The sequence below is a fragment of the Seriola dumerili genome, unplaced genomic scaffold (genome assembly GCF_002260705.1).
Source record: "Seriola dumerili isolate Sdu_G_001 unplaced genomic scaffold, Sdu_1.0 BDQW01000226.1, whole genome shotgun sequence".
NCBI classification, from domain to species: domain Eukaryota; kingdom Metazoa; phylum Chordata; class Actinopteri; order Carangiformes; family Carangidae; genus Seriola; species Seriola dumerili.
In genome coordinates, this window is record NW_019174481.1 from 4,242,249 (window position 1) to 4,265,650 (window position 23,402).

At 41.3% G+C, this 23,402-nt stretch overlaps 1 protein-coding gene across 1 annotated transcript in view; it reads right to left on the bottom strand.

The window, feature by feature from the left end:
- LOC111228921 (dynein heavy chain 11, axonemal-like) overlaps window positions 1-22,607 on the bottom strand; it is a 36,316-nt gene extending 13,709 nt beyond the window's left edge. The window contains exons 1-53 of the mRNA XM_022755032.1: window positions 22,308-22,607; window positions 21,609-21,752; window positions 21,181-21,371; window positions 20,002-20,197; window positions 19,619-19,718; window positions 19,070-19,281; window positions 18,750-18,983; window positions 18,329-18,496; window positions 17,676-17,792; window positions 17,277-17,414; window positions 16,919-17,043; window positions 16,447-16,642; window positions 15,502-15,606; window positions 15,167-15,358; window positions 14,666-14,866; window positions 14,229-14,564; window positions 14,005-14,082; window positions 13,866-13,921; window positions 13,589-13,709; window positions 13,281-13,450; window positions 12,926-13,148; window positions 12,724-12,840; window positions 12,405-12,491; window positions 12,111-12,269; window positions 11,895-11,978; window positions 11,626-11,784; window positions 11,231-11,353; window positions 10,657-10,779; window positions 10,157-10,381; window positions 9,810-10,028; window positions 9,424-9,591; window positions 9,041-9,166; window positions 8,846-8,953; window positions 8,618-8,749; window positions 8,382-8,542; window positions 7,771-7,927; window positions 7,525-7,670; window positions 7,295-7,411; window positions 7,072-7,210; window positions 6,264-6,356; window positions 5,918-6,112; window positions 5,495-5,572; window positions 3,963-4,095; window positions 3,477-3,604; window positions 3,209-3,357; window positions 2,957-3,107; window positions 2,643-2,774; window positions 2,354-2,527; window positions 2,057-2,261; window positions 1,346-1,511; window positions 825-927; window positions 360-497; window positions 93-194 (exon numbers count right to left, since the gene is read on the bottom strand). Of these exons, the coding sequence (XP_022610753.1) occupies window positions 93-194; window positions 360-497; window positions 825-927; window positions 1,346-1,511; window positions 2,057-2,261; window positions 2,354-2,527; window positions 2,643-2,774; window positions 2,957-3,107; window positions 3,209-3,357; window positions 3,477-3,604; window positions 3,963-4,095; window positions 5,495-5,572; window positions 5,918-6,112; window positions 6,264-6,356; window positions 7,072-7,210; window positions 7,295-7,411; window positions 7,525-7,670; window positions 7,771-7,927; window positions 8,382-8,542; window positions 8,618-8,749; window positions 8,846-8,953; window positions 9,041-9,166; window positions 9,424-9,591; window positions 9,810-10,028; window positions 10,157-10,381; window positions 10,657-10,779; window positions 11,231-11,353; window positions 11,626-11,784; window positions 11,895-11,978; window positions 12,111-12,269; window positions 12,405-12,491; window positions 12,724-12,840; window positions 12,926-13,148; window positions 13,281-13,450; window positions 13,589-13,709; window positions 13,866-13,921; window positions 14,005-14,082; window positions 14,229-14,564; window positions 14,666-14,866; window positions 15,167-15,358; window positions 15,502-15,606; window positions 16,447-16,642; window positions 16,919-17,043; window positions 17,277-17,414; window positions 17,676-17,792; window positions 18,329-18,496; window positions 18,750-18,983; window positions 19,070-19,281; window positions 19,619-19,718; window positions 20,002-20,197; window positions 21,181-21,371; window positions 21,609-21,752; window positions 22,308-22,607 (8,100 nt within the window). The remainder of the gene's footprint in view (window positions 1-92; window positions 195-359; window positions 498-824; window positions 928-1,345; window positions 1,512-2,056; window positions 2,262-2,353; window positions 2,528-2,642; window positions 2,775-2,956; window positions 3,108-3,208; window positions 3,358-3,476; window positions 3,605-3,962; window positions 4,096-5,494; window positions 5,573-5,917; window positions 6,113-6,263; window positions 6,357-7,071; window positions 7,211-7,294; window positions 7,412-7,524; window positions 7,671-7,770; window positions 7,928-8,381; window positions 8,543-8,617; window positions 8,750-8,845; window positions 8,954-9,040; window positions 9,167-9,423; window positions 9,592-9,809; window positions 10,029-10,156; window positions 10,382-10,656; window positions 10,780-11,230; window positions 11,354-11,625; window positions 11,785-11,894; window positions 11,979-12,110; window positions 12,270-12,404; window positions 12,492-12,723; window positions 12,841-12,925; window positions 13,149-13,280; window positions 13,451-13,588; window positions 13,710-13,865; window positions 13,922-14,004; window positions 14,083-14,228; window positions 14,565-14,665; window positions 14,867-15,166; window positions 15,359-15,501; window positions 15,607-16,446; window positions 16,643-16,918; window positions 17,044-17,276; window positions 17,415-17,675; window positions 17,793-18,328; window positions 18,497-18,749; window positions 18,984-19,069; window positions 19,282-19,618; window positions 19,719-20,001; window positions 20,198-21,180; window positions 21,372-21,608; window positions 21,753-22,307) is intronic.
- Window positions 22,608-23,402: the final 795 nt, after the last annotated feature.

Sequence of the window (23,402 nt, forward strand, 5' to 3'; positions counted from 1 at the left end):
GCTAAAAAAAAACTTAATTATTACACCAATAATTTCACTTAGTGTAGTTTTGTGACGTATATATGCATTTTGAATGACTGTGCATGTGTGACCTGGAAGATGTTGGAGAGGTCTCGCAGGTTGAAGATGTAGTGGAAGCGTATGGCTGTAGGGAGGAAGTTCTGACTGATTTTCTGGTGCAGACAAATAGCTGCCTGGATGGATAGATGATAGAAATGGTTGTATAGATATCGGCACAGACAATATTTCTGGGCAACGTCATGCCTGTATTGGTTGATAAAATGACAGACCAGTGTTGGCGTGCATATAGGCTCAACGAGTGTCATCAGGTTTTTAATGCACTGATACTGAAGATGCACCTGTATGAGAGTTCCCACTGAGCGAGAGACGCCGTAGCTGAAGCCTCCCTGAAGGAAGTGAGCTGACAGGATGCTGGAGAAGATGGTGGCCAATGCATCAGCACTGGGGAAATGTACCGCGAACACTGAGAAATGCCTCTGGAATGGAAACAGGGAGATTTAAGAATTATTTACCATCAGGAGTCTGGCTCAAAATCAATTTTACTTTCTGAACTGCCTCTGAAATCTGACTTTAATGAGCTCAATTATTGTTTTTATTGGTTTCTTTTGTTTATCATTTCTGTGCATAAAGTGTGCCTTTCACAACTGATTTTGTTCATTCTTTGTTTATATTCATTAGGGTAAATATATTTCCTAACAATGTTTAAAAAGCTAGACAAGTTACTATTATGATGAAAGTCATGCTCCTAGTATTTTGGTTCTATACTATGTACTGTATGTACCTGTGTGCATTCAAGTCTGTACCTGTAGTCTGGGGTTGATAGAGAAGCTCCCAGCTGTTGGGTTCATACAGGTAATATACTGGCAGTTATGTATTTCCTTCAGTACCAGTCGTTGTCTGTCATACCTGAAAAGTTTCACTTTATTTAGATTCCACCTAGCCATCACATTCTGTACAATCTCTATCTACCGTACAGTACACAGCGTTTCCCCTCGGTTGGTGTGGGTGGAGAAGCTTTTACTCCGCTTAACCTAACGACTTGTCAACCTGTCTCTCCTCTGCTCTGCTCTGTGTGTGTGTGTGTGTGTGAAACACACGGTGAAACAGAAAGCAGAGGAGAGGAGAGACACGCCACCGTAAATGACAGCAAAACGCAGTAGAGACTCACACTGGGCTGAAATGAAACAAGTGCACATAAATGAGGTAAATAACATAAACAAAATATTTTATCCATGTACTGATTTTCTTTGTTTCTTGGGTGTACATTTCAGCAGCATGTAGGCTTTGAACATGAGTGTGTCCATAATGTGTGTCTCAGTCTTACCAATGGTTGTAGTCAAGGTGCTGGCGTATGAGTGTGTGCGGCTGGACGGTCCCATAAACGTCCACCTCAGGCATGTTGAGGTCGTCTATGAAGTAGATGAGTCTCTTAGCCGTAGGAGGAGCAAATTTACGACCAGCTTTCTTCTCCAGGGGTTTCTCTAGGACACCTGACGTCCGTGTAATGAATAAGACGGTTCATGAAAGGGAGAGAAAATTACTCACTTAACACAGAAGATGTGTAAATCGCAGAGGAGTGACTCTCAGTTCAGCATCAGGAAAATAAACTTAAAAATACACGGATAAATCATCGAGTCAGAGCTTGTACTGTAGTGACTGCTGTGAAATTTAACAACTATTAATAGGCAAATGCAGTGAACCACTAAAAGGAGACGTAATATATTGTGACACATAGTACACCCAGAGTCAAAATCTTCTTTGTAGCGGGGATATTCACACAGTATATACAGTAGTACATTTAGTATAGAAAAAAGATTTTAAACAGGGCAAGGGCATCTGAAAAAAGGAGATCTAGTATTCTATTTAAACAAGAACATCATGTCCTTCCTCAGAAATAATTCAGCAGAAACAGCGGTAACAATTCGGACGTTAATAGACAAAGTCAAGAGATAAAATTATTTAGCTTTTCTTCTCTTGCACTTTTTGTGAGAACTGAGATCCCAGAAATATTTGTTCTCATTCCTGTGATTCTTACGCTGCAGCATGGCTGATGTGGTGTAATAGTTGAAGGGGACTTTAGCCACCATGTAGTCTTCCTTCAGCTTGGCGACTTTATCAGACACCAGGATGGTCTTGCCCACTCCAGCGTTGCCCACTAACATGATAGGTTTGCCTCTCTGGAGCAGCAGGTCCATGAAGTAGGTCAGACAAATAGTTTCCGGGGTGTGGACCAGCACCGTCTGAAACAGATACACATGACTTGACTTGTCCATTTACTTGAGTGTAAATATAATGCAAAGTAATTCTGTTCGTACACACCCTTTGTACACACCTGTAATGGTACATCAGGTTCCAGCTCAAATGGCACCATCTTCTCGCTCCAGGGGGTAAACTTTTTAGTCTCAGAGTCTATGAAATAGTCAAAGACGGTGCCCTGGGAGGGAAACTTCACTGCCCGCATCTCTTTAGACCACCAGCGGCTGAATTCGGCGCGATAGTCGTTCAGCTGAAACGGGTGTTTTGGAAAACGAATAACATGAATTTACTAATTGTAAGCAAAGTAAAATGATAGTAATACAAAAAGTTCTAGTTCTTCCAGCAAACATTCAGTTAGTACGCACATGATCCTGGAAGAGAGCCCCGCCAAAGGCCCAGACACAGGCGAACACAAAGTAGATTTCATAGAGTTCTCGGGGAGAGTCGGCTGGAGTGTTGTCCTTTGTCAGCAGGCAGTCCAACAAGGAACACAGCGTCTGATTGAGCAAAACATAGAAACGCAATAATCGATTAGACAAGATATAGTAACACATTTTTTGACAATATACAAAAACACAACATAGAAATTCAACAACTGGTTGAGTAACACAGAGAAAGCAGGATGCCACTAATTAAGACTCTTCGCCTGATACAAAACGAGCATGCTCTGTGTCCTCACCTGCACCATGCTGTTCTCTGGTATGGGAGTGATAGTTTTCAGGTTGCATCGCACTTGTTCCAGGCAGTATGGCACGTACTTATCAAAGAGAATGGTGAGGTTGGCTCGTTCTGATTGGGCCTGTCGGGTGTCTATCCAGCTTGTCACATAACTGAGAGCAGAATAAAGACATCACTGACAGCACAGCAAAATACAAATTCAGAAGAAATAGAAGTCGGGGATTTTAAATGTGCATTTGTGTGTGTGTCTCACGAGCTCCAGCCAAGGTCCTGTGGGTTGACAAAGAGTATTCCTGCTCTGGACACAGTAGCTGGAGTAGCAGCCCTCAGATGACAGATCTCAAACAGCAGACGCATGGAGGAGGACAAACTGATCCTCTCATTACTGGCAAGAGTCAGTACCTGGAGAGAGGAGAGTACTTATTATTGTTTGGGCTTTGGGTTGGTTGATGTAAAACTGAAATATCAGCATTAGAAGAACGGAAACAGGAAAATATCAAAGAGCAAAGCTGTACTTTCACCTTGTTGTCATCCATAACTGTGTTGAGAGACTCAATCCACATGGGGTCAATATCTCCATCCAGAACAATCCATTTGGGTCCATCATGGCCCACTGAGGTCAGCTCCCTCATGGTAGAGGAGAACAGACCTAATGTAAAGGGGAGAGTAAAACATCAATTTGAATTTTTTTTTTAGATTTGTGCTGGTACCAGACCATAACTGGGGCAAAAATGTCACAAACTATCATTTAATGTTGTACTGAAACAAACTCATGTAATGGAATCATAGTCAAATTATTCCATATCTAAACCATTCAAAGGAGAGCTAACTCTGAACCAGAAAAAGTACTTTAAGAAATTCTAATTAATTCTGAGAAGAGGCTTGGGAATAAATTATGGTCCTAGCACCAAAATAATTCCTGCTTGACAGTGACCTAAAATTTGGAGGAAACACTGGTTCCCTTGATCATCACTTATTTATTATTAAATTCCTTGTATAAGCCTCACCATCTTTCCACTCTCTGGTAGCAGGGTGCAGGTATCCAAACAACTCATCTGTGGTCACGGCTTTAGGGTTGATATCGTTCCATACAGGCTTCATCTTCATGTTTGCATAGGTTCTATGGAGAGTCTTCAGGATCTGATGAATAAACATACTGTAAATCTATGACACGATGAGCACATAAGAATACTCAAGACCAAAGACTAGCAATAGTGGATTTGTTCGACACCTCTTCTATACAATAAATCAAAGATCTATGTAACCAAGAGAAGTTGAATCAGCAATGAATAAAAATAAATAAATCTCTATGTTAATGCTGAGAAAATCATACAGATCCACCTGGAATAAACAGTCATTAAATATTGCACATGTATATGCTTAAAACAGTTTAATTGGTGAGAAAAAAAGTGTTTTGTTGACAAGTTTGACAAACAGCCGACAAATCAAGTTCAGTTTCACTTTAGCCAATCAGAAGCTTCGGCCCGCCTCCCGGCTGTCCACTGATTGGTTACGTTAGTAAGGACGCCATTGTTAGCTCAACCCTAATGAGAGTAATGCGTATTTTGTGGTAGGAGTGGTAAGAAATTCGGTTAAGCAATGGAGTAACTCACTTAAAGTTAATGTTGTGCTTACATGTGTTGAGTCATACTTTATTGTAACCATATAAAATCACAGAGTAGATAAAAACAGAGAACACTGTTGCGTTCCTGTCCGCGCACTGAGACCAGATGCCATTTTCCAAGCTAATGTGCTAATTCATTGCACTGGTGAGTTGAATCAGCTGCTAGTTTGTAGTTAACTGGAGAAAAAACGTCCGTTAGCCGGGATGCTAATTTTCGCTATGTTAAACTCAATTGACTTATGTTAGAAACGTTAGTGATAAAACTCCACTAGCTTAGATGCTAACGAGCGCTATGTAAAATCCCATTTGACTATGCTAAAACGTAGTCACTTAAATTTAAAGATGTAAATTTAAGTGGGGTTAAGAAATATTGCTGATTAGCAGATATGTTCTGGCACACTGGTGTGTTAAAGAGACTGTTCTTTAACTGTCTTTAACTGTTAACTGTTTAAATTTTGATGCTTTTTTTCACTATTTGTGTTAGTTGCTACAGCAGAGCTGCTGATTAAGATGTGTGCTAGTGAATCCCTCCTTCAGCATGTCTTTCAGTGCACAGATTTCAGAACATTTTAATTGTAACTTGAATTTACCTGCTTTTTACTTGCTTGCCGTTCAATATAAGCAGTCAAACTCTACAACCATGTCCTGTGTCTCTTTTTCACTATTATCCCTATTATCTTGACTCCAATCGTTTCTTATACTGTACTTAGTGCTAAGACATACCGGTTACATCTAGTTTCAAACTGAAAATGTATGTGCTTTGTATGTGAAGACAATGGTTATAAGCCAACTCCCATATAAAGTGGCATTAAAAATAAATAGACAAATACTATTTTGCATGGCATCAATCAAACCACATGAAAACACAAACAATGTATGTGCTTTCATGAATACAGTAGTTATACAGAAGTTAACCTGGCTCTTTCCAGTTCCTGGTCCGCCAACTACAAACACAGAGTGCCTGACAGCCAACAGCTCCTCCAGCTGGGTCACCTGGAGACACAAAAACACAGCATCATATTGATTTCTGATCATATAAATACTATTAATCACACATTTACATTTCATCCTGATAATTCACTGAGCTAAACTATAATTCTCAAGTATAAATTACTTTTGAACATTGATGAACTGTGCCTGTGAAGTTTATTCATCATAGTTCAATTTTATATACAGTATGTACCTTGGCCTCTGATCCTAAGAATACCTTTTTTTCCCCTAACTATTCTTTTTTGCAGCAAAAAGACATCCTGGTGCAGCCGTTAAAAAAAGAGGAATTTTAATTTTGCACAGAGGAGCACTTCCATTTCAATTTAATGTTCAAACAATGAGACACACCTTAAGTATGAAATTCTCCTCAGGCTGCAGGCGCAGTTCACTGACTGACTGGCGAACAGCGTTCTCCAGCTCAGGGTCTCTCTTCCTGGGCACATCCAGCTGAGGAAACAGGTCACTGATCAGCCCCAGGAATATGGGCACATCACTGGTCACTATCTTAGGCAGGTTGAAGTCCCTGAGTGCCCGCATTAGCACCTGGGAAGAAAATGATTGTTTCCATGTAGTAAAGAAATGCACTTATAAACAACAAGCCACATGATTGCACACAATTGGTCTTATATCCACTAGATATGATATGATTTAGTGTGAATGACTGCAAACATCAGAGATGAAGATTGATGCATACTTGCTCCTCAGGCCTGCTACGTTCCTCTCTTTTTAGAGATCCTGCCACAACGAGGACTGACTTGATGGCTCTTAAACCCCAATCATAATGATCCTGACAGATAAAGGAATAAAGGTATGTAAGTCATCAAACAAGAATGATAATACATAACATCTTTCATAAAATTGTTTTAGTCATGTATTTCAATACTGTTGAAGAGGCTTATTGAAAGTCTAAGAGGCCTATATTAATTGTGCAATTACAAGGATCAGCACATAGAGTAATTACCCTGAAAATTATACTGAAAATTAAAAATGTGAAAGAATGAATGAACCTTATTCAAGAGCGCCTGCTATTTTTCTTCATATACTGTATATCCACCGTGATATACACAAAAGGGTTAATTAAAGTGAAATATAAATAAAAAAGATGTAGTGATTAATCATCCTGTCATCCAGTCACACGGTGAGCATCTAATGAATGGGCAAACCACATATCAAAGTCAGGAAAATATGTCATAGCACCACTTAGTAAATTTCTTTGCAGTACAATAAAAATAGAGCCAAAAGTTGAATTAATGTCTAGAAATATGGTATCACATATGTTTTAAATTCAAAGTTAAAAGCAGAAGTCTCTGCTGATTGCTGTAAAGATGTTGTTTGCTTAATTCAACCAGAGACCTGAGCTCACATGATAATCCAAATGAGACTTCTTCTCTTTGCATTTACATCCACCCTAGATTTTTAGATTGTCTATACTCATCCTAAAAGAGCCCAGAGCGTAATCATTGTAGTGTCTGTGTCTTGACAAATCAGTTTTATGTACGTACCTGCTTGGAGAGCAGCTCTTTACAAAGAGTGTAGAGGCTGATGAATTTGCGTGCCAGCAGACGAGCGTCTATGAAGCCTTCTGCCACCAACATGATCTCACAGATTAGCTCAAAGTCTGGGATCACCATGGCACAGGGCCTGAAAAGTCAGCAAATCATTTTTGTTTTTAATCAGCCACCTTTAACATAAGTTAATTATCTCCTCAATCTCTCTGTATCCGACCTGAATAAAGCCTTGAGGTTCTCCGGGAGCTCAGCCCTGCCAGCATAACCAGGGTTCAGAGTGATAAAGATTCCCACTGTTGGCTTCAGCTCAATCTCCTCTCCCAGGAAGTGGAACCTATATACGCACAGGACCAGGTACAGTTTACAAAATGGGTGCATAGAAATCATAGACCGGATTAACAGAAAAAAGGGTGAATAACTTTATGGATAGTTTACAATGCAATCTACCTTTGCTTCTTGTTGCGTACAGCATCCTGTATAGTTTTGACCTGTACAGCTACCACAGACAGCACTTCCACTGAGATCCTGTTAAATTCATCAAAGCATCCCCAAACACCTGTCTGAGCTAGACCCTTATAAATGTTACCTATGGACTGAAGAAATGTGATAGAGAGAGAGTAAGGGTGGAATCAATAAATCAAGTAATTGTGACAACATGGACACTACGGAGAACATCTGCACAGTCCATGCTACCTTATAGTCCATCTGCTCTGAGCAGTTGAAAACATACACCATGATGCCCAGGGATCGTCCAAGGTCCTTAGTAGTCTCAGTCTTACCAGTTCCAGCCGGGCCTGAGGGGGCACCACTCATAGTCAGATGGAGGGACTGGGTCAGGGTTATGTAACACCTAACGGAAGAAAGATTGAGGTATAAAACATATTTAACCAATGCAATAACTTTGGATTCAGTGGACCTGTGTATTTGTAAACAGTGTGGTATAAAAGAAACGCTGTAATGTGTGTGTATTTATTGGTGAATGATATAGAATGTTGACACATACATGACTTTGGTGATTGTATTTTTTTGCAGTTATTTGATCGCAGGATGTTGACAAAGCAGTCGTGTCTGTCATTACACTCACATTTTCACCTGCTTTAAACCACTAAACATCTTCAAGTGTTTATTGTGACCCTAATTGTTGCTGTTGAGGAAGAGGAGTCTGTTACTATTGTCTGTCTTCACTCTCACCAAAGAAAGGTCATATGCCACCTCTCTCTTTAAAGGACACATCTTTAATAATGTGTACAATCCGTCTGCATGTACAGTATATCGGTAGCATATTGTGCTATGTTTATGTGTACCTGTCCGTGAGTGGAGTGATGACCAGTCTGTTGGTGTTCCCCAGGTATTCATAGCTGAACTGGAACTGGGCGTCGCAGATGTTTATGTAACAGTGTCTGGTTTCATCATCCCAGCGATGGCGTAACTGGGACAGCCAAGCAAATGCCTGTCCTGTTGTCACCTAAGGGACATGTAAAGTAACACCAACAGGTAGGTCTAATTGTTTGCATAAAACTAGGTCTAATACTGGCTTTACCTTCTGAGTTATGAGATTGGCGACCACGTCTCGAGCGTGGACATCAATTGTACAGACAGTCATAATTTTCTGTCTGTCTCCTGGAGTTAAATCTCCGAGCAACATGTGGATAAGCAAGTTCAGCTGTGTGATCTAGAAAACCAGAATTCAGCAAACATCACTGAATAAATCAAGAAGTATGTTCAACCATCAGCGTAACAATATCTTGTTCCAGTGTGTTAGTACTACCTGTTTTCTGTTGTAGTCTTTGAGAGCTGTCTCAAATCCCTCCTCCACCCTCTCGAAGGCAATGCCCACATCTGTGGCCCACCACACCTGACTGCCAGTCAACCCTACCTATAAATGGTAAGGAAAAAAAGATGCCGATCGTTTCCACTTTTGTAAAGTTAAAGTGGTAATTCTTCTGATCATACATAATCACACCTGTGCAGGGTAATCAAAGAGCCACTGGTCTCGTGGTTTGTCTTCATAGGCAGCTACGGCCTCCTGGATCTCCTTCTGAACAGTACAGCGCATGGTGCTCTCCAAGGCACTTAGCCAACACTCTGCCTGAAGACAGACACAAAATGTCAAAAAAGTAAATAAAAATAAATGTAGAATCCCATGATATAAAATGCTCGGAAAAAGCATGAAAATGATCGCACATGGCAAATGTATACACATAAGATTGTATACTTACTGTACATATTATGTCAATACAGAGAAAGTTGTTTATTATAGCTCTACCATAGTGATGTGATAGTTGAATACAGTGATAACTGTAATTGTACCTACACACACGGAAATCAAACTTTGTTGTTCAGTACCTGTCCTTCACAGACACACGGCTCAGAGAAGGGAACATACTCTCCCTCTCGGCTGTACATCCCTATAGCAACTGCCTCCTCATCCTCCTCCCCTCCTCCATTTCTGTCTGAGTCCTTGAAGCGAAGATCTGCTATGTTGTCAAACAGCTTCAGCAAGTGTCTGGTCACCTAGAAATCACACACACAAACACACCGACTATGGCTCCATTTCTAACCCTTAGAAATGTTAACTGTAATCTCGTGACTGGAAGAAGACAATGAAAAAAAATTAAAAAAACAAGAATCAATGTTCTTCACTCCATAATGCTAAGACACAGTTTAAGAAAATATTGAACTGATAACTCTGGCTATCTCTCAGAAAACATAATTCAATTGTAATCTATCACCTGTTTGGGCTGTGTCCCCTTGGAGACAATCTCCAGCAGGTCTGAGGCAGAGACAAAGTAAAATCTAGGGAACGTGAGCCTCTTGGTCTCCAGGTATTCGGCCAGGGCCTTCTCACACACAGACAGCCTCTGCTGCAAAGTCTCCAGGTTCTCCAGGAAGCTGGGCTGGTTGGTCACCTCAACCACATTACTGTTCTGCACCACCTCCGTCATCAAGCCCTGTGAGAGAAGAGGCAATGAAAAAGAAGAAAAAAATGCAAAGGAGATACAATGTAATGGTACGGTGAGATAGATGCACTGTTTATAAAGTTGACAAAGGCCCTCGCTCTACCATGTGGATGTGTTACCTGGAAGTCAGTATGGATTCCCTGGAAGCGCTCTGCGTCATTGGCCAGCTGGCAGCGGATGTCGTGGCTGTTTGTGAAGATGCTGTTAAGGTGGGCCCAGGTCCTCTGGACAGACATCCAGGAGGAGATGACCAGGTCAGCCACCATCAGCTTCTTCTGCCATCCACTCACCTCTGCCTGGAAGTACTCTACATATTTACTCATCAGGATGTTCTGCAGCTGCACCTGAACAGAAATAAAACAGGTGCTTTACACAGTGGTCTCTAAGAAGCCTCTCTGGTGCACTGTTCTAGATATAAAATGAGAAATATTTTGTATTTCCCATTCACTATTTTTACCATTTTGGTTTTGTTCGGCGAGTCAGTGTGACACCAATAACCCCAAACCCAATGTTTCGCACCAAAACTATATAATGAAACATCATAATATATATATTGAACAACTGAAGGAAAGTCATATATCACATGCTGTGGAGAAGCAGTACCGTAACACCCACTCACCTGGTTGTCCTCCAGTGTCTCTATCAGATTCTCATCTGCCTTGAGCAGAGGGGTGCCTGTGCTGGTGTGAGTCTCATATGACAACGACATAAAACTCCATGTCTGGGTTATCTCTGCCAAAACCTAAGCAAAAGTATAAAATGTTTCTTTTCAAAATGTGACGTCTGACATTTGAAGCATCTTATTATTAAAAGTTTATTAAAAGTTTATTGTTTGTCTCATATCTGTGCCATGATCTCTGATTTGTGGTCTTTTGTACTTTAAATCAGCTACAGGTGAATTGAACCTTGGGTATCACTTAAATCTTATTAACTCTTTATTTAAGAATATGGTTGAATTTAAAATTAATGGTCAAAGATATTTGGACAGTGGTGTAGGTTCCCTTTTTTTGTTAAGATTAGAAACAATTTCTCAAATGTGCATCCATGTGAAATGATGTCTCTCAGTGACTTTGAACTATTACATGAGTGACTATAACACACTCAATAAGGAACTGTCTGTTGTGTTTAATAGTCTTGACCCTACAACATCAATATACATCCTAATATACTATTACAAGTTGGTCTCTTTCTACCTTCTCTATGGCCATTTCTTTCACAGCCTTGTCCACTATGTTTTTGACCTCATCCTCCACACGGTGAAGGTGCAATTCCAAGAGGTCCCCCAGGGTGGTGCCCTCCCCCATTACAAACCTGACCTGAGGGCCAAAAAAAAAAAACAAGGCAACCATGAGTGTGATTAGATTTCAGATCTGGATAATTGGGTTCACTGAACTGTGCTGGTCATTAAAGGCCTGGAGGAGTCTGCAGGATAGTTGAATGAAGGCACAGTACATGAAGACTAGATTAAAGAAGAAGAGAGCTCAACTCAATAGAATGGCAAATGCACAGTGCAGAACGTGATCAATGATGAAACGTTATTGAATCAGATGCTATGAGACACTGTGAAGCAGCAGAGATAGTCTCATACCCCAGTGGTGTTCATAAGCTGTTGCCAGTGTCTTTCTCTAACTGCAGAGTTTTGCAGCTCGTTGACGGCTCTCAGAGAGGTCAACAAGTTCTTCACGGTTGACTCCAGACCCATGTAGACATCCCACACCCGCACCTCCTTATCCAGCATCTTCATCTCCTTCAATGTGTGATGGAGATAGTCATTAATTATGGAAGGATTTAACAGTTTTTCTTAATCCTACCCAAAATGTAAGATTGTGTCTGTCTGTCCGTGGAAGCTTGCCATACTTTGGCAAATCGTCTGAGCTCCATGTCCATCTGCTCAACATTGATCTCCTTCCATGGAGTCTTGGTCCAATCCTCTATACTGGTCTGGCATGTAGAGGAGAATGGAAATATTTAATCTGTGATTCTCTAATGAATTTTACAGAGAAAAAGGAAATGAGAGCAGAGAGCAGTCAAAGGCTGGGCCAACCTTTTTTTATTGTGATAATAACTGTGTACCTTGACAAAGATGACCATGTCCCAGACCGCTTTGACGAGTATGATGTCGGAGCGACACTGACGAAGCTGCTTGTAGTCCGGGAAACTGACCTCAAACAGATCAGCCGTGTCCTGCAGCTTCTTCATTTCCGCTTCCATCACTGCTACAGCTCGATTAGACTGGAGACAAGGACATTTTGAAATGCTGCACATTACAATTTGATTAAAAACAATGGAATTTATCTATTTAATCATCTACTGCAAGGAATGACCTTTTAATTTTGAATGGGTAATCATGCACACTTCTCATCTCACCTTATCAATTAATCTATATGGCTCCTCCACACTGATCTTAAAGATAGTTTCAGTACGAAACTGTTCTCTGAACTCAAGCTGTTTCACCTAAAACATGGAGGCAAAGCAGGACATTTGAGTTTTCAAAGAAGCTGCAGGTTTTATGTATATCTGTTTCCAGCTCTTCATCTGTGACTGTCCGCACTGGGGGGGGGGGCGGCGTACGGTCAGTCATATATAATGTAGGACAGAAAGTGAGAAGGTTTAAATGTCAGATATTGAGCTCTTTGTTAGGGGCTGCCACACACTGACATCCTACCCCGCTCACACACAGCCTCACCTCAAACCGGACACATTTCCTGCGTATAACTGAAACTTCGTTTGACTGTAGAGGCGCCACTTCATGTTTGACTGTGAAGGCAATTTTCCTCAGACTCTTCCACTTCTCTGGCAGCTCCTGTGTGAAGAACGTTACTTACTGACAAAAGCACAGATTCTGCTAGTATCCATGGAAATGTGTATATCTGTACAATGGCACACACTTCTAGCTGTGTGTAGACGCTCTCAGGCAGTTGCTGTCCGTATGTCTTGAGGAGTTCAGCAGTGGACTTGAGAGGTTTGAAGTGCTGCTCATTGCTGATCTGTCTGTCTCGTATGGCCATCAGGTGTCCCATGATGTCCACAAGACCTGCATAGTCGCCATCTGACACCTTGTTACAGAGACCGTGGGCTGTGTCCTGGACAAAAGAGGATAATTCCCTCACGCTGCGGGATAGAGGGGAAGGAGGATGATGTTAGGTTTCGCAGTGGAGAGGAATCTTAAAAGATTTTAAATCCATTTAGAGTGATAAATGGTGTTTTTACATTCATCTGTCCTTGTGTGTGCTTGTGTCTCACCTCTGGTTCACATGGTTCAGCAGGTGCTCCTTGAACATCCAGCTCCACCGCTTGATGACATTCATCAGTGTGTGTTTGAAGGGTCTGATGTCGAGCTGCAGCCAGCCATAAAACACCCTCCTGTCCTCCATCTTGCTCACTCGTACATACAGGGACTCAAACAGGTTAATCTGGAATGACGAATGATATGACAACTCAGAGAACTCGGCCAAAGAGAAAAGAAAGAGACTGTGGTTGCTCTGACCGGATCTGTGAAAAACGCTAAATGGTGGTTAAATGCAGGAATATTAAAGGCTGGCGAAGCACACCTGCTCTTTGAAGTTATCCAGGGTGGGTGGGTTCTTTTTCAGTTCATAGTCGGCATACAGCTCGGCCTCTTCTGTACTTAAAACATGGCCATAAAGCAGAAACTGCCTCATGAATTCAGACCTGTGAAATGTTAAAAAAAAAAAAAAAAGAGAAAAAGAAAAAGAATAACAAGGCTTTGCTTTTCTCTCAAAATTTTATTTATCGTATTTCAAGTAATGAGAATTATAATTAAGACATTTGTAAAATTACAGAGAACAACAGGAAACCACATCTGACCTGTCATCAGTCCAGAGGTAGCTGTAGCTGGCAAATGATCCCTGGTATTCCCTGACCTGAAAGTCATCAATCTTTACATTTAAAAGACTGTGAGCATAATAAATGGGCCTTTAGGTGTGGACAGAAACCAAACACTTACCTTAGCGATAGCTGAACGTGCCCGTGAGCGGATGACATGGCACATCGCTGACAAATCATCCATTTCATTTATGTCACACTACAAGATGAGCAGACAAGATGGCGTGACATAGCAGTGTTAAAGATGTCTGTGTCAGCAGGCAAATATATTTCTGTATGTGTGTGCAGTACACATATGTATGCATGCATACTGTGTATAAGCCTATAATCTAATCTGTACAGCACCTGATAGTTTTCCAGTTGTTTATGATTTGCCACCCTGGGAATGAAGGACGCCATGTTTGTGATGTTGGCCACCATCTTATCCACAATATCATAGAAGTTACCGCTGTTGCTGAAGTCGAATGAGGGGTCAAAGGTCATCTCATTGCTGTTGAGTACCAGCTGGACCTCAAACAGTGGTGTAATGCGCTGGGCTGCATCTGTGTTGTCCATGAGGTACTGCAGGGAGCACCTCACCGCACTGGAGAAACCTGCCAAGATCATCCGATCCACATGGTCCGTGTAGGCCTGCCACTTGCTGCTGTTCAGGTCTGTCACGCCGAGCAGAGACTGGTTCTCCTGGAGCACAGTGGAAAAGTGATGTGTTAGAGGGATTTAAGGGGGATGTAAACGTCTACAATATGTGAACAAGTCCTTCTCGCTGAGGCGTGTCAATATACCTGCAGAAGTTTGTGTATCTGCTCCCCTGTGCTGGCGATGAGAGCATGCTGTTTGGAAACACTCTCCTCGATGTCAGAGAAGATGAGGAGAGCAGAACCATGGCTCTTTCTGGTGATGAAGGCCCGGTGGCTGAATTTACCCATAAGGGCCTGGATAGCCTCTACATTAGCTTTGCTCTTCTTGACACGACTAGAGATGCTCTGGTGATGGCAAAAGAGAACACCTATTACAGCCAGTAATTACCCTTTGATGAACAGCTCCATGTTGCTTTTTGTTTTAGTTTTGTTGAGAGTTTTTTCTATAACTGAGCAAAGCTTGGAGCACACGAGGAGAATGCTATTAAACTCACTATAAAATGAACCACAAGTCTTTTTTACATTTCAACTAGAAATACAACTGAGACCAGCCTTATATATAGCAGAATAGTGTCAACATGTGTACTGAAAATACTCACTCACTAGCATTAACATTATATACTGTAGATAAGAAATGTTCAGTACCTTAACCAGGTCTCGTGTGCTCTGAATGTAGTCCCATAGGTCATCCTGAGCCCAGGTAAGCTCCTGGAGAGCCGGATCAAGCTGTCGTTTTGTCCCGTCCATCTCGTCTTTCACCAATCCCAGCTCTACAGCCAGGATGGTACTTTGGAGCTGGTTGTACCACTGGGTCACCAAGGTCAGTGTCTGCGTGTACTACATGGTACAAAGTGTATCAGATGTTTTTGACATATAATAGATCAACAAACAATTCACTGTTGCTGTCTCCGCAGCTCATACATGAACAATCAGTCGTCAAACACAATGCCCAATGCGACATTAGGAGCTTTGCTACCCACCATGTAGAGTCTCTCCCGTTTGGAGTAGAGATGGAGAGCTGCTTTAGGAATGTTTTGGTTCTTCAACATACCCAGATACTTCACCTCCCTTAGCACTGATGTCAACTGGGGAGAGCGATGAGGAGAAAATGCAATCAACAATTTGATGAATCGAAAGTTCAAGTGTTTTTTTCCCCTTTTACCTCCACAGGAATAAATCTGCAGATCAGGACCACAAACTGCAGATCTCATTTAGACTTATGAATAGTTGAGTGGTAGATACATAAAGGCCAATCATTGTTTTAACTATGGGCACATATACATGATGTGGTATGTTAGAAGAAATGTGAACAGTACATCAGATAAGTTGTTTATCCTTGGATAAGAGTGCTTGATTTTGACATTACTGGTTAAACATATTCATTGCTGCTGTGCTTTTCGGGAAACACAACAACTTGTTTCTCTGATTTTATGTTGATTATGTTTTATGATTTTCTTCATCTGTTCACACACTGTGGTTGTTGCTGCTACTGCAAAATAGTTCCTCTGTTTCAAAGTAAACCACTAATTCTGGTAATTTGAGGCACAACAACTGGATGTTGGGAAAAGAAAATGAATCAGTGAAGCCTTTACTAAATTCATGAAATCATGAATTTAATTCAGGCTAAATAGGTAATGTGTTGTAGTAATCAGTGACATGTTGCAGCAGAAATATACATATATGTAAAGGATTTTGCTTATTTATGATGTTAACTCAACTTACCAAGTTTGATAACAGAAGGATTTGTACAATGTTTCATTGTAGTTCACGGTTTGCATTATCCTTTATCTTATATGTGAGCAGGTACGACTTTAAAAGCATTTCTGCATCAATTCAACACCAGAAAAGCACACTACATTTAAAAATTTAACTCTGATTAATATGTTTAATATATGTATTGGTGATTGCATCTTTTTTATGCTTACAGCAGGACTGAAGTTGACCTGGAACAGGCCTGTGTCAGTGTCCAGTGTGAGCAGTGGTTCCTTCAGGTGGGTTTCACAGATTTCCTCCAAGCCCTCAGTCCACTCTGAGAACAGCTCCTCGTCATGCTGGTCCAGAACCTCCAGAACATGCTCACACTTCCGGAGGACATCGTCCGCTTCAGCACACCCCAGAGGCCTGGAAGTAAGCGATGCAAGGAAGGATCTTGTTTGTACATTAGCTTGTATGCATTGACATTCTTGCAGTACGTATGCTAGAATTTTATTCCAAAATAAGATTAACACTGTTTTCAAAGATCTGATACCTCCTGTACTAAATACTGAAATCAAAAGTGAGTGCAGTATCAGAGTTATGAACTGAGGGAACATCTCGCAAATATTAACTTTCAAAATCAAGTATTGAAGAGTTTAGATTTAGACTGTGTGTGTGTGTGTGTGTACAATCGGTCCGTACATATGGGCCAGCTGGCAAAGGTTACTCCTGTTGGTCAGGATGCGAGTCCGAAGCTCCTGTGACCGTTTGAGGTTGCCGGCCACTGATGGCATATTTTTCCCCAGGACTGCACAGCCTGACCGCATCTGAAAAACAAAGACTTAATTAATTTGGTTCAGGTTGAGTCACATTCGTATCAGATGTTTAGTTAATTGTGTGATGCTAGTGTCATAATAAGCTGTTAGGGACTTTCCTGTTACTGTTGGTAACTGGCTGTAGTTTGATCATATGGTGTATTTTTATATATTCTGAAGTAAGTGTGTCAATACTCAAATTTCTATGACAGATGGAATGATTATCGCTGTTCCACCTCTCTTACCCCATCTCTGTGTTGATCAAGTATAAACTGACAGTGGTCTATTTCCTGGTTGAACATGGTCAACAACATGTTGTAGTTAGGAGAAAACAGCTGGTGGATCCTGGGTCTTTCAAGCAGGGTGCCGAAAATCTTTAACAACTAGATGGGACAAAAACAGTTTTAAGACAATGTACAGAAGACACAGTATGATGCCCAAAAGTATCTGCATTACTTTGGAGATCACATGACCTTTAATAGAAAACACCAACAAGTTGAAATTAATGAATAAAATGCTTCTCAGCTGATATAAATGTGATAAATGTTCTTCATGTGCTCCCTCGATGTTCCTTGATTGCCTTAAAGTACAGTGTATTTATAAAGAGTGGGATTGTAGGAGGAGTTCAGGTGTAACAGACTTACCTTAAAGGTGGTTTTCAGGTTTTTGGAGTGCTGGAAAGCCAGATTGAGGACAGTCCCAAGCCTCTGGTCAAAATCTCTGTTCTGCTCCATAAAGTGCCTGTAGTGACGCACAAAATCCTAGACAAAGGATGGCATTAGACAGCATATTGTGGATATTTCCAGTCCCTTCTCTGATTATAAAGCTTTGATCCATTTTTATTATTTGGCTATTTTTATTTCATAATATTTTAAGTGCAGTACTTCAAGTTCCCCTTAGCCCAGTTGATCAGCAGTTGCTGAAATAACACACTTGCAAAAATATATATTTTAACACAGATCAATTTCTGATTGAGTTCCAGTTTAGATTGGCTGAGTCACACTGGAAGATGTTGTAAAATAGCTGTAAAATATCTAGTAAATTAAATATTGATGCACTGACAAATAATGACTGCTGTCACTGGTTCTTGTGTGTTGCTTAGCAACTACTTTGCTTTGCTACTTTTCAATTACTCTACTGCTGGGCAGAAAAATAACATCTAATTGTTATTTTTTATTATTTGGCTGTGACTTTCAATTCCACTTATAAATGGCTGTGAATCACAGCCCTTTGGGGCTTATTCATCAAATAGCAGTATGATGTCAAACACAACTGCAACACTCTCATGAAGCCTCACATCATTAGTATAGTCCAAGGGATCATATTTGCTCTCCCTGAGGGCCCGCCAGCGGTCATGAAACTCCTCGCTCATGCTGAAGACCATCTCGCTGAGGACTTTCCCTCTGGATCCACCAAGTTCAATCTTCTCCAGCTTCAGAAAGTCCAACGCTGTAGCAAAAAGTTCCTATAGATGAGAGAAGCAAACAGCCACTAATGAGGGTGATTGGATGGGGGTAAAGGTAGTTAAAAACACTTTATGTGAGGTGGCAGTTTTTCTATTCACAACAATAAATCAAAAATATACATTTAAATTAATATACAACGGTTTCATTGATGTAAACTGTGTGTTAAAAAGAAAATTTGTTGTTATTGAGACCAAGATAAAATGTACAGCCAGGAAACCAACTACACAGAGCTATGCTTGTAAACGCATGCACCTCGATCATGAGCAGCCTTTCCATGATGCGGTCTGAACGCTGGAACACAAGTGTAGCTGGAAAGTCCCACAGCTTGATGGTTTGACTGTGTCTGTAGTACTTAGGGATCCGCTGACGGTGAGCATGAAACAACTGCTTGAAGGTGCGCAGAACTGAGATGGTTATCTGGACTCTCTCCACCCCCTCCTCAAGCTCCATCTTAAACAGTTCCTCTGGGATAAGGTAGGCAAAGGCCTGAGGACAAACACAATCATTTCGATGAACAATTTTTTAATTTCTCTTCATTTCTTTCACAGAAGCATAGAGATGCATCACTGTACCTTTTCAATGATCAGGTTACAGAACTCCTGCAGGAGGACCACCATGCGCTGTGGAGTGCAGTAGTACTGGGAACGGCTCCAGATGAGACAGAGTGTGTGGAAGAGAGGAGGCAGCAGAGCGTCTACGCAAGGGAAACTCCTCTCTTCTAAGCTGCTGATCAGTCTCCTCAGAGGGCGTAGATACAAATCTATGTCCTCTGCTTCCAGTACAGCTATAATTATCACATACAGATGTACTAATTTATAACATGGCCCTAATAGGGAGGTAATGCAACAGTACTGAAATCATACAGTAAACTAATAGCTGTGTTCTTAAATAGACAATTTCTAGCAAAAGCAGCAATGTGATTGTCATGTAAATGAGCATGATGATACAAAAAAGTGAAGTAAAGCTGCATTAGAGTGTAAATTAGAAATTCAGAACTAGTGAAAATGAAGAAAAAAAACAAACTTTTGCATTTAAAGAATGATTTTTTTTCCTAAGTAAAACAAAATAAGAAATGAGAAAATTAATTAATTTGCACTGATAAATGAGTAATTCTGATCTACCCTCGTTGACTTTGAGGCAGACATCCTTAAAGGATGAGTAGTAACTGCTTTTGACTCTTCTCAGGATCTCCATGATCTGGTCCACTTTAGGGCTCTGGATCTGAAAACAAAGACATCATAGTAGGATGTATATCACCTGGGCTGATGTGGAAAGATAAATATTCCATTAGTGTGACAGATTTAGTATGTCATTCAACACATTTGGGGTCTGCTGATATTAAGCAATTCAGTGCTCTCAGGCAAAGGGTGGACCCAAAAACTAGTCTTCAAGAATAACAATACCTAATATGACATAAAAACACCTTTAATCTGAGAACTGCTGTTTCGGTTTATATATTGAAGTGATTGCACCCCTGCCAGCCTCCACAGAACCCGTCTCATACTTGCGAGTTGATGCCCTGCAGGTTTTCTCTCTGAGTGGTCCAAAACTGGAGCTCCACGTTGGGGCCTGGGTGGTCTCCACGGAGCAGCACCATGCCAGAGTCTTTCTTCAGGATATTCCATATCTGTCCGGACCACTGAACTATCAGAGTTTCTATAGAGTATAACAAGCCACGGTCCAGTGGCCAACCAGTGGGGCTGAGGGAGACAGAGAGGGGGACAATCAGTGTGGGTAAAAATGGCAATATGGACTGTGGAATATGAATGTGGAGTCAGTCAACCAAAAACATAACTATGTTGTTTTAGGTAGTTGTAAATATGTTCATTAGTTTGACAGATGCTTTTATAAAAGCTACAAGAGAAACTTACAAAGCACCAACACCAACAGAGCTAACAATAGCGCAACTATTTAGTCAAACCCTGCAGGTCAACTGACAACACTTGAGGAATAACAGAGCTATTAATCCTCAAAGGCTTTCTATATACTCTACTACTCGTCTACTCTATATACTCTGGCTAACTGTAATTTAAATAGGCTGTCTGCTGCAAAATAAAAAAATTTGCTCGATTTCCCAAGTTGTGACTACTATGACTCTTATGGCCTTTGGAAATGGCGTTTGACTTTGCTTGTTTTGAACAACACTTGAAATTTCATTAAATATGAAGAAACACAATACGAATAGATTAATGTAGATCATTTTAACTGCTAATAAAAAGTTTAGTTCTGTGTTTTTCTTAAATAATTGTTTATCATTTCTAATTATTATTATTTTTTTGTTTTGTTACTGGGTCATAGGGTCATACAAAGAAAGCGGGCAGTCGTCATTTCCGGCTACAAGTTCACAGAAGTTCAGAGCAGTGTCGAGTCTTTACATCGGTAGAGCATTTAATGAATGTGGAGATGCGGTGTGGGTTTCCTAAAGCTTTTTAACTAGCGACAAAGACTAGCATGTCTTTCATTGTTAATCTACGATATGATAACGGCCATTTAAATACGGACAAGTGTTCGGCTTAACGCACACCGTTTCTAGCGTCAGAATGTGCAATGAAACTACAAATTAAGGTTGGCAATTATTCGGCTATCAACCTAACATTTCTGTACTGGACATCTTATTCTGTTACTTGCTAACTAGACGAAGCACACGCACACACATGCGGACCACACATGAATACACACTGACCTGAGGGCAATGTCCTGAGGCCGTGCCCTCTCTACACACAGCGGCAGGGGAAGCAGTGTTCGCCCCTCAGCGCGGCCTCTCAGAGTCACCACCCTACTCCTCAGCTTCTCCAGGTGTCTGTGGATGTCATCAGACACCACCCGCGGCCAGTCTTCATGGTTCAGACCATTGGACAGCACACACACCAGCACCTGTGCATGCAGTGGTCACACAAGCTGTTTTCAAGGTAACTGTGGACACACACACACACTCACACACACTCACACACACTCGCAATGCATTCTACCTTTGTTACGCCATGCCAATCTCTAGATTGTAAAACCCATGAGTTCCATCATGTACACAGACACAATGCCACCTGCATCTCTGTGTGAGTTGGGACACCTGTACGCTCTCTCTCTCACACACATACACACACACTAGCCCACCTCTGAGATGACAACAGGAAGGTGCTCCATGGGATATCCAGGCACCTCTCCTAACCGGAGCTGGTGTCTGAATCCTTGCCGGGTGATTCTCTTTACGCCCTTCTTTAGCACACACAGCAACTTGGTCTTCCAAGGTGGGGACATCTTCACAGATGCAAAAACAGTAGGAATGCTTTCAACAGCATTGAAAGCACCAGAAATAAGTAGTGACTTATTTCAAAGAATGTGTATGTTAGATGGGGTGGAGATGGCAAGCCCAGGAGAGAGACTTACAGTATATGCCTGCATGTCAGCTTATTGCCATGTTTAGCAGCTCAGCTCATTTGCAGTATGTAATTGTGAATGCATAAGAGTGTGAGAAATTTTGCTGATATGTTTTTTTTTTTTTTTTTTAATGTGTCCTCCTAGACAAACAGATATTTAAATTTGCCTCAACCACTCTGCACGTCTCTTTACCTCAGGGATATTTGTATACATAATTTTTAACATACAATGCATACAGGGAACAACAGATGAACTATTCTATTAAATATTTACTCAAGGCTATCACCATAATTGAATTTGCCTACAAAATTGACTTTAGATGATGGGGAGATGAAAAAGAAAATTACACTTTTATGAAGATAGGTGCCTGAACTTTCTAGACACTCACCATGTGTCTGTGTGTATTTATCACTGGGTGTGTATTGTTTTTCTTACCTGAGCATCCCCTGCGTGCAGTGTCCCACCAGGTCCAGTGAAGAGCAGCAGCCTGTTGGTCCAGATGTGGTCCAAGTAATCCAGCAGAATCTTCTGGTTCTCCTCTGCTCCGATGAAGCGGTTCCACTTATCCGTTTTCACTCGCAGCACACAGAAGGCCTGCTCCCGAAGGAAGTCCACCCTCTCATCTGACAACATCACCCCAGCTTTGAGAGAGGGCTCCTGGGGTATACGGACTCCTCCGGTGCCTCCGCTGCCTAAACCACCACTGTTACTGCTGCTGCCGGTGGACTCAGCCATGAAGACTCAGCTGGCAGGAAGCAGAAATACAGGCCACTAGTACTTTACTCAGTGTGTAGGGGATGTGAAACCAGAAAAGAGAATCACACAGAGTGCGACAAAAGGTACAAACTCACCTCAGTCCTTCTTGTCAAGCTCAGAAGCTACAAATAGACATTTCCCGAAACGTAACACTGACAAACTCTTTCTGTCGTCTCGACTTTATGTTTCCTCTCTCTTCTGCAGCTCTGTGGGATATCAGCTGGAAAACTGATACACACCTTGATGGACACGTTAACCTATCACTGTGACAATGCAGTGTGGTCTCACTTCATTATCCTGCACGGCACAGGCTATTTGTGTAGCCTGCGGGGCCTGCAACCCTATCCTGTAACCTGAGCCTTCAGAGGAGACCTTACTGCAGTGACCCCTCTGGGACAGGTAAGGATATTACACCTATAATACACTTAAAAGGTTTTCAGGGATATGGCATGGGTCAAAGATGTGTTGTTTGGTAACGAATAGTGTAATTTGAGAAATTACAGATTGCTGTATGTGTCAGATGACAGAACATCTCGGTTCAGATTTTTAAAAATGTAATGCTGAGAAGAGAAAAAAGACTTTCAAGTCAAATTCATCCAGATAGATGAGTGCTGTGTGATTAGTCTATGCAGTGTGTATCATCACCACACGGGGGCAGTGTGGTACAGTGTTTTTGACAGCATTCTGCAACTGTAATCCAAAGTGACCCTAGCCATGACATCCTATTACACATGTTATGCCATTTATGTGAAAACATGGAAAAATGGGACATTT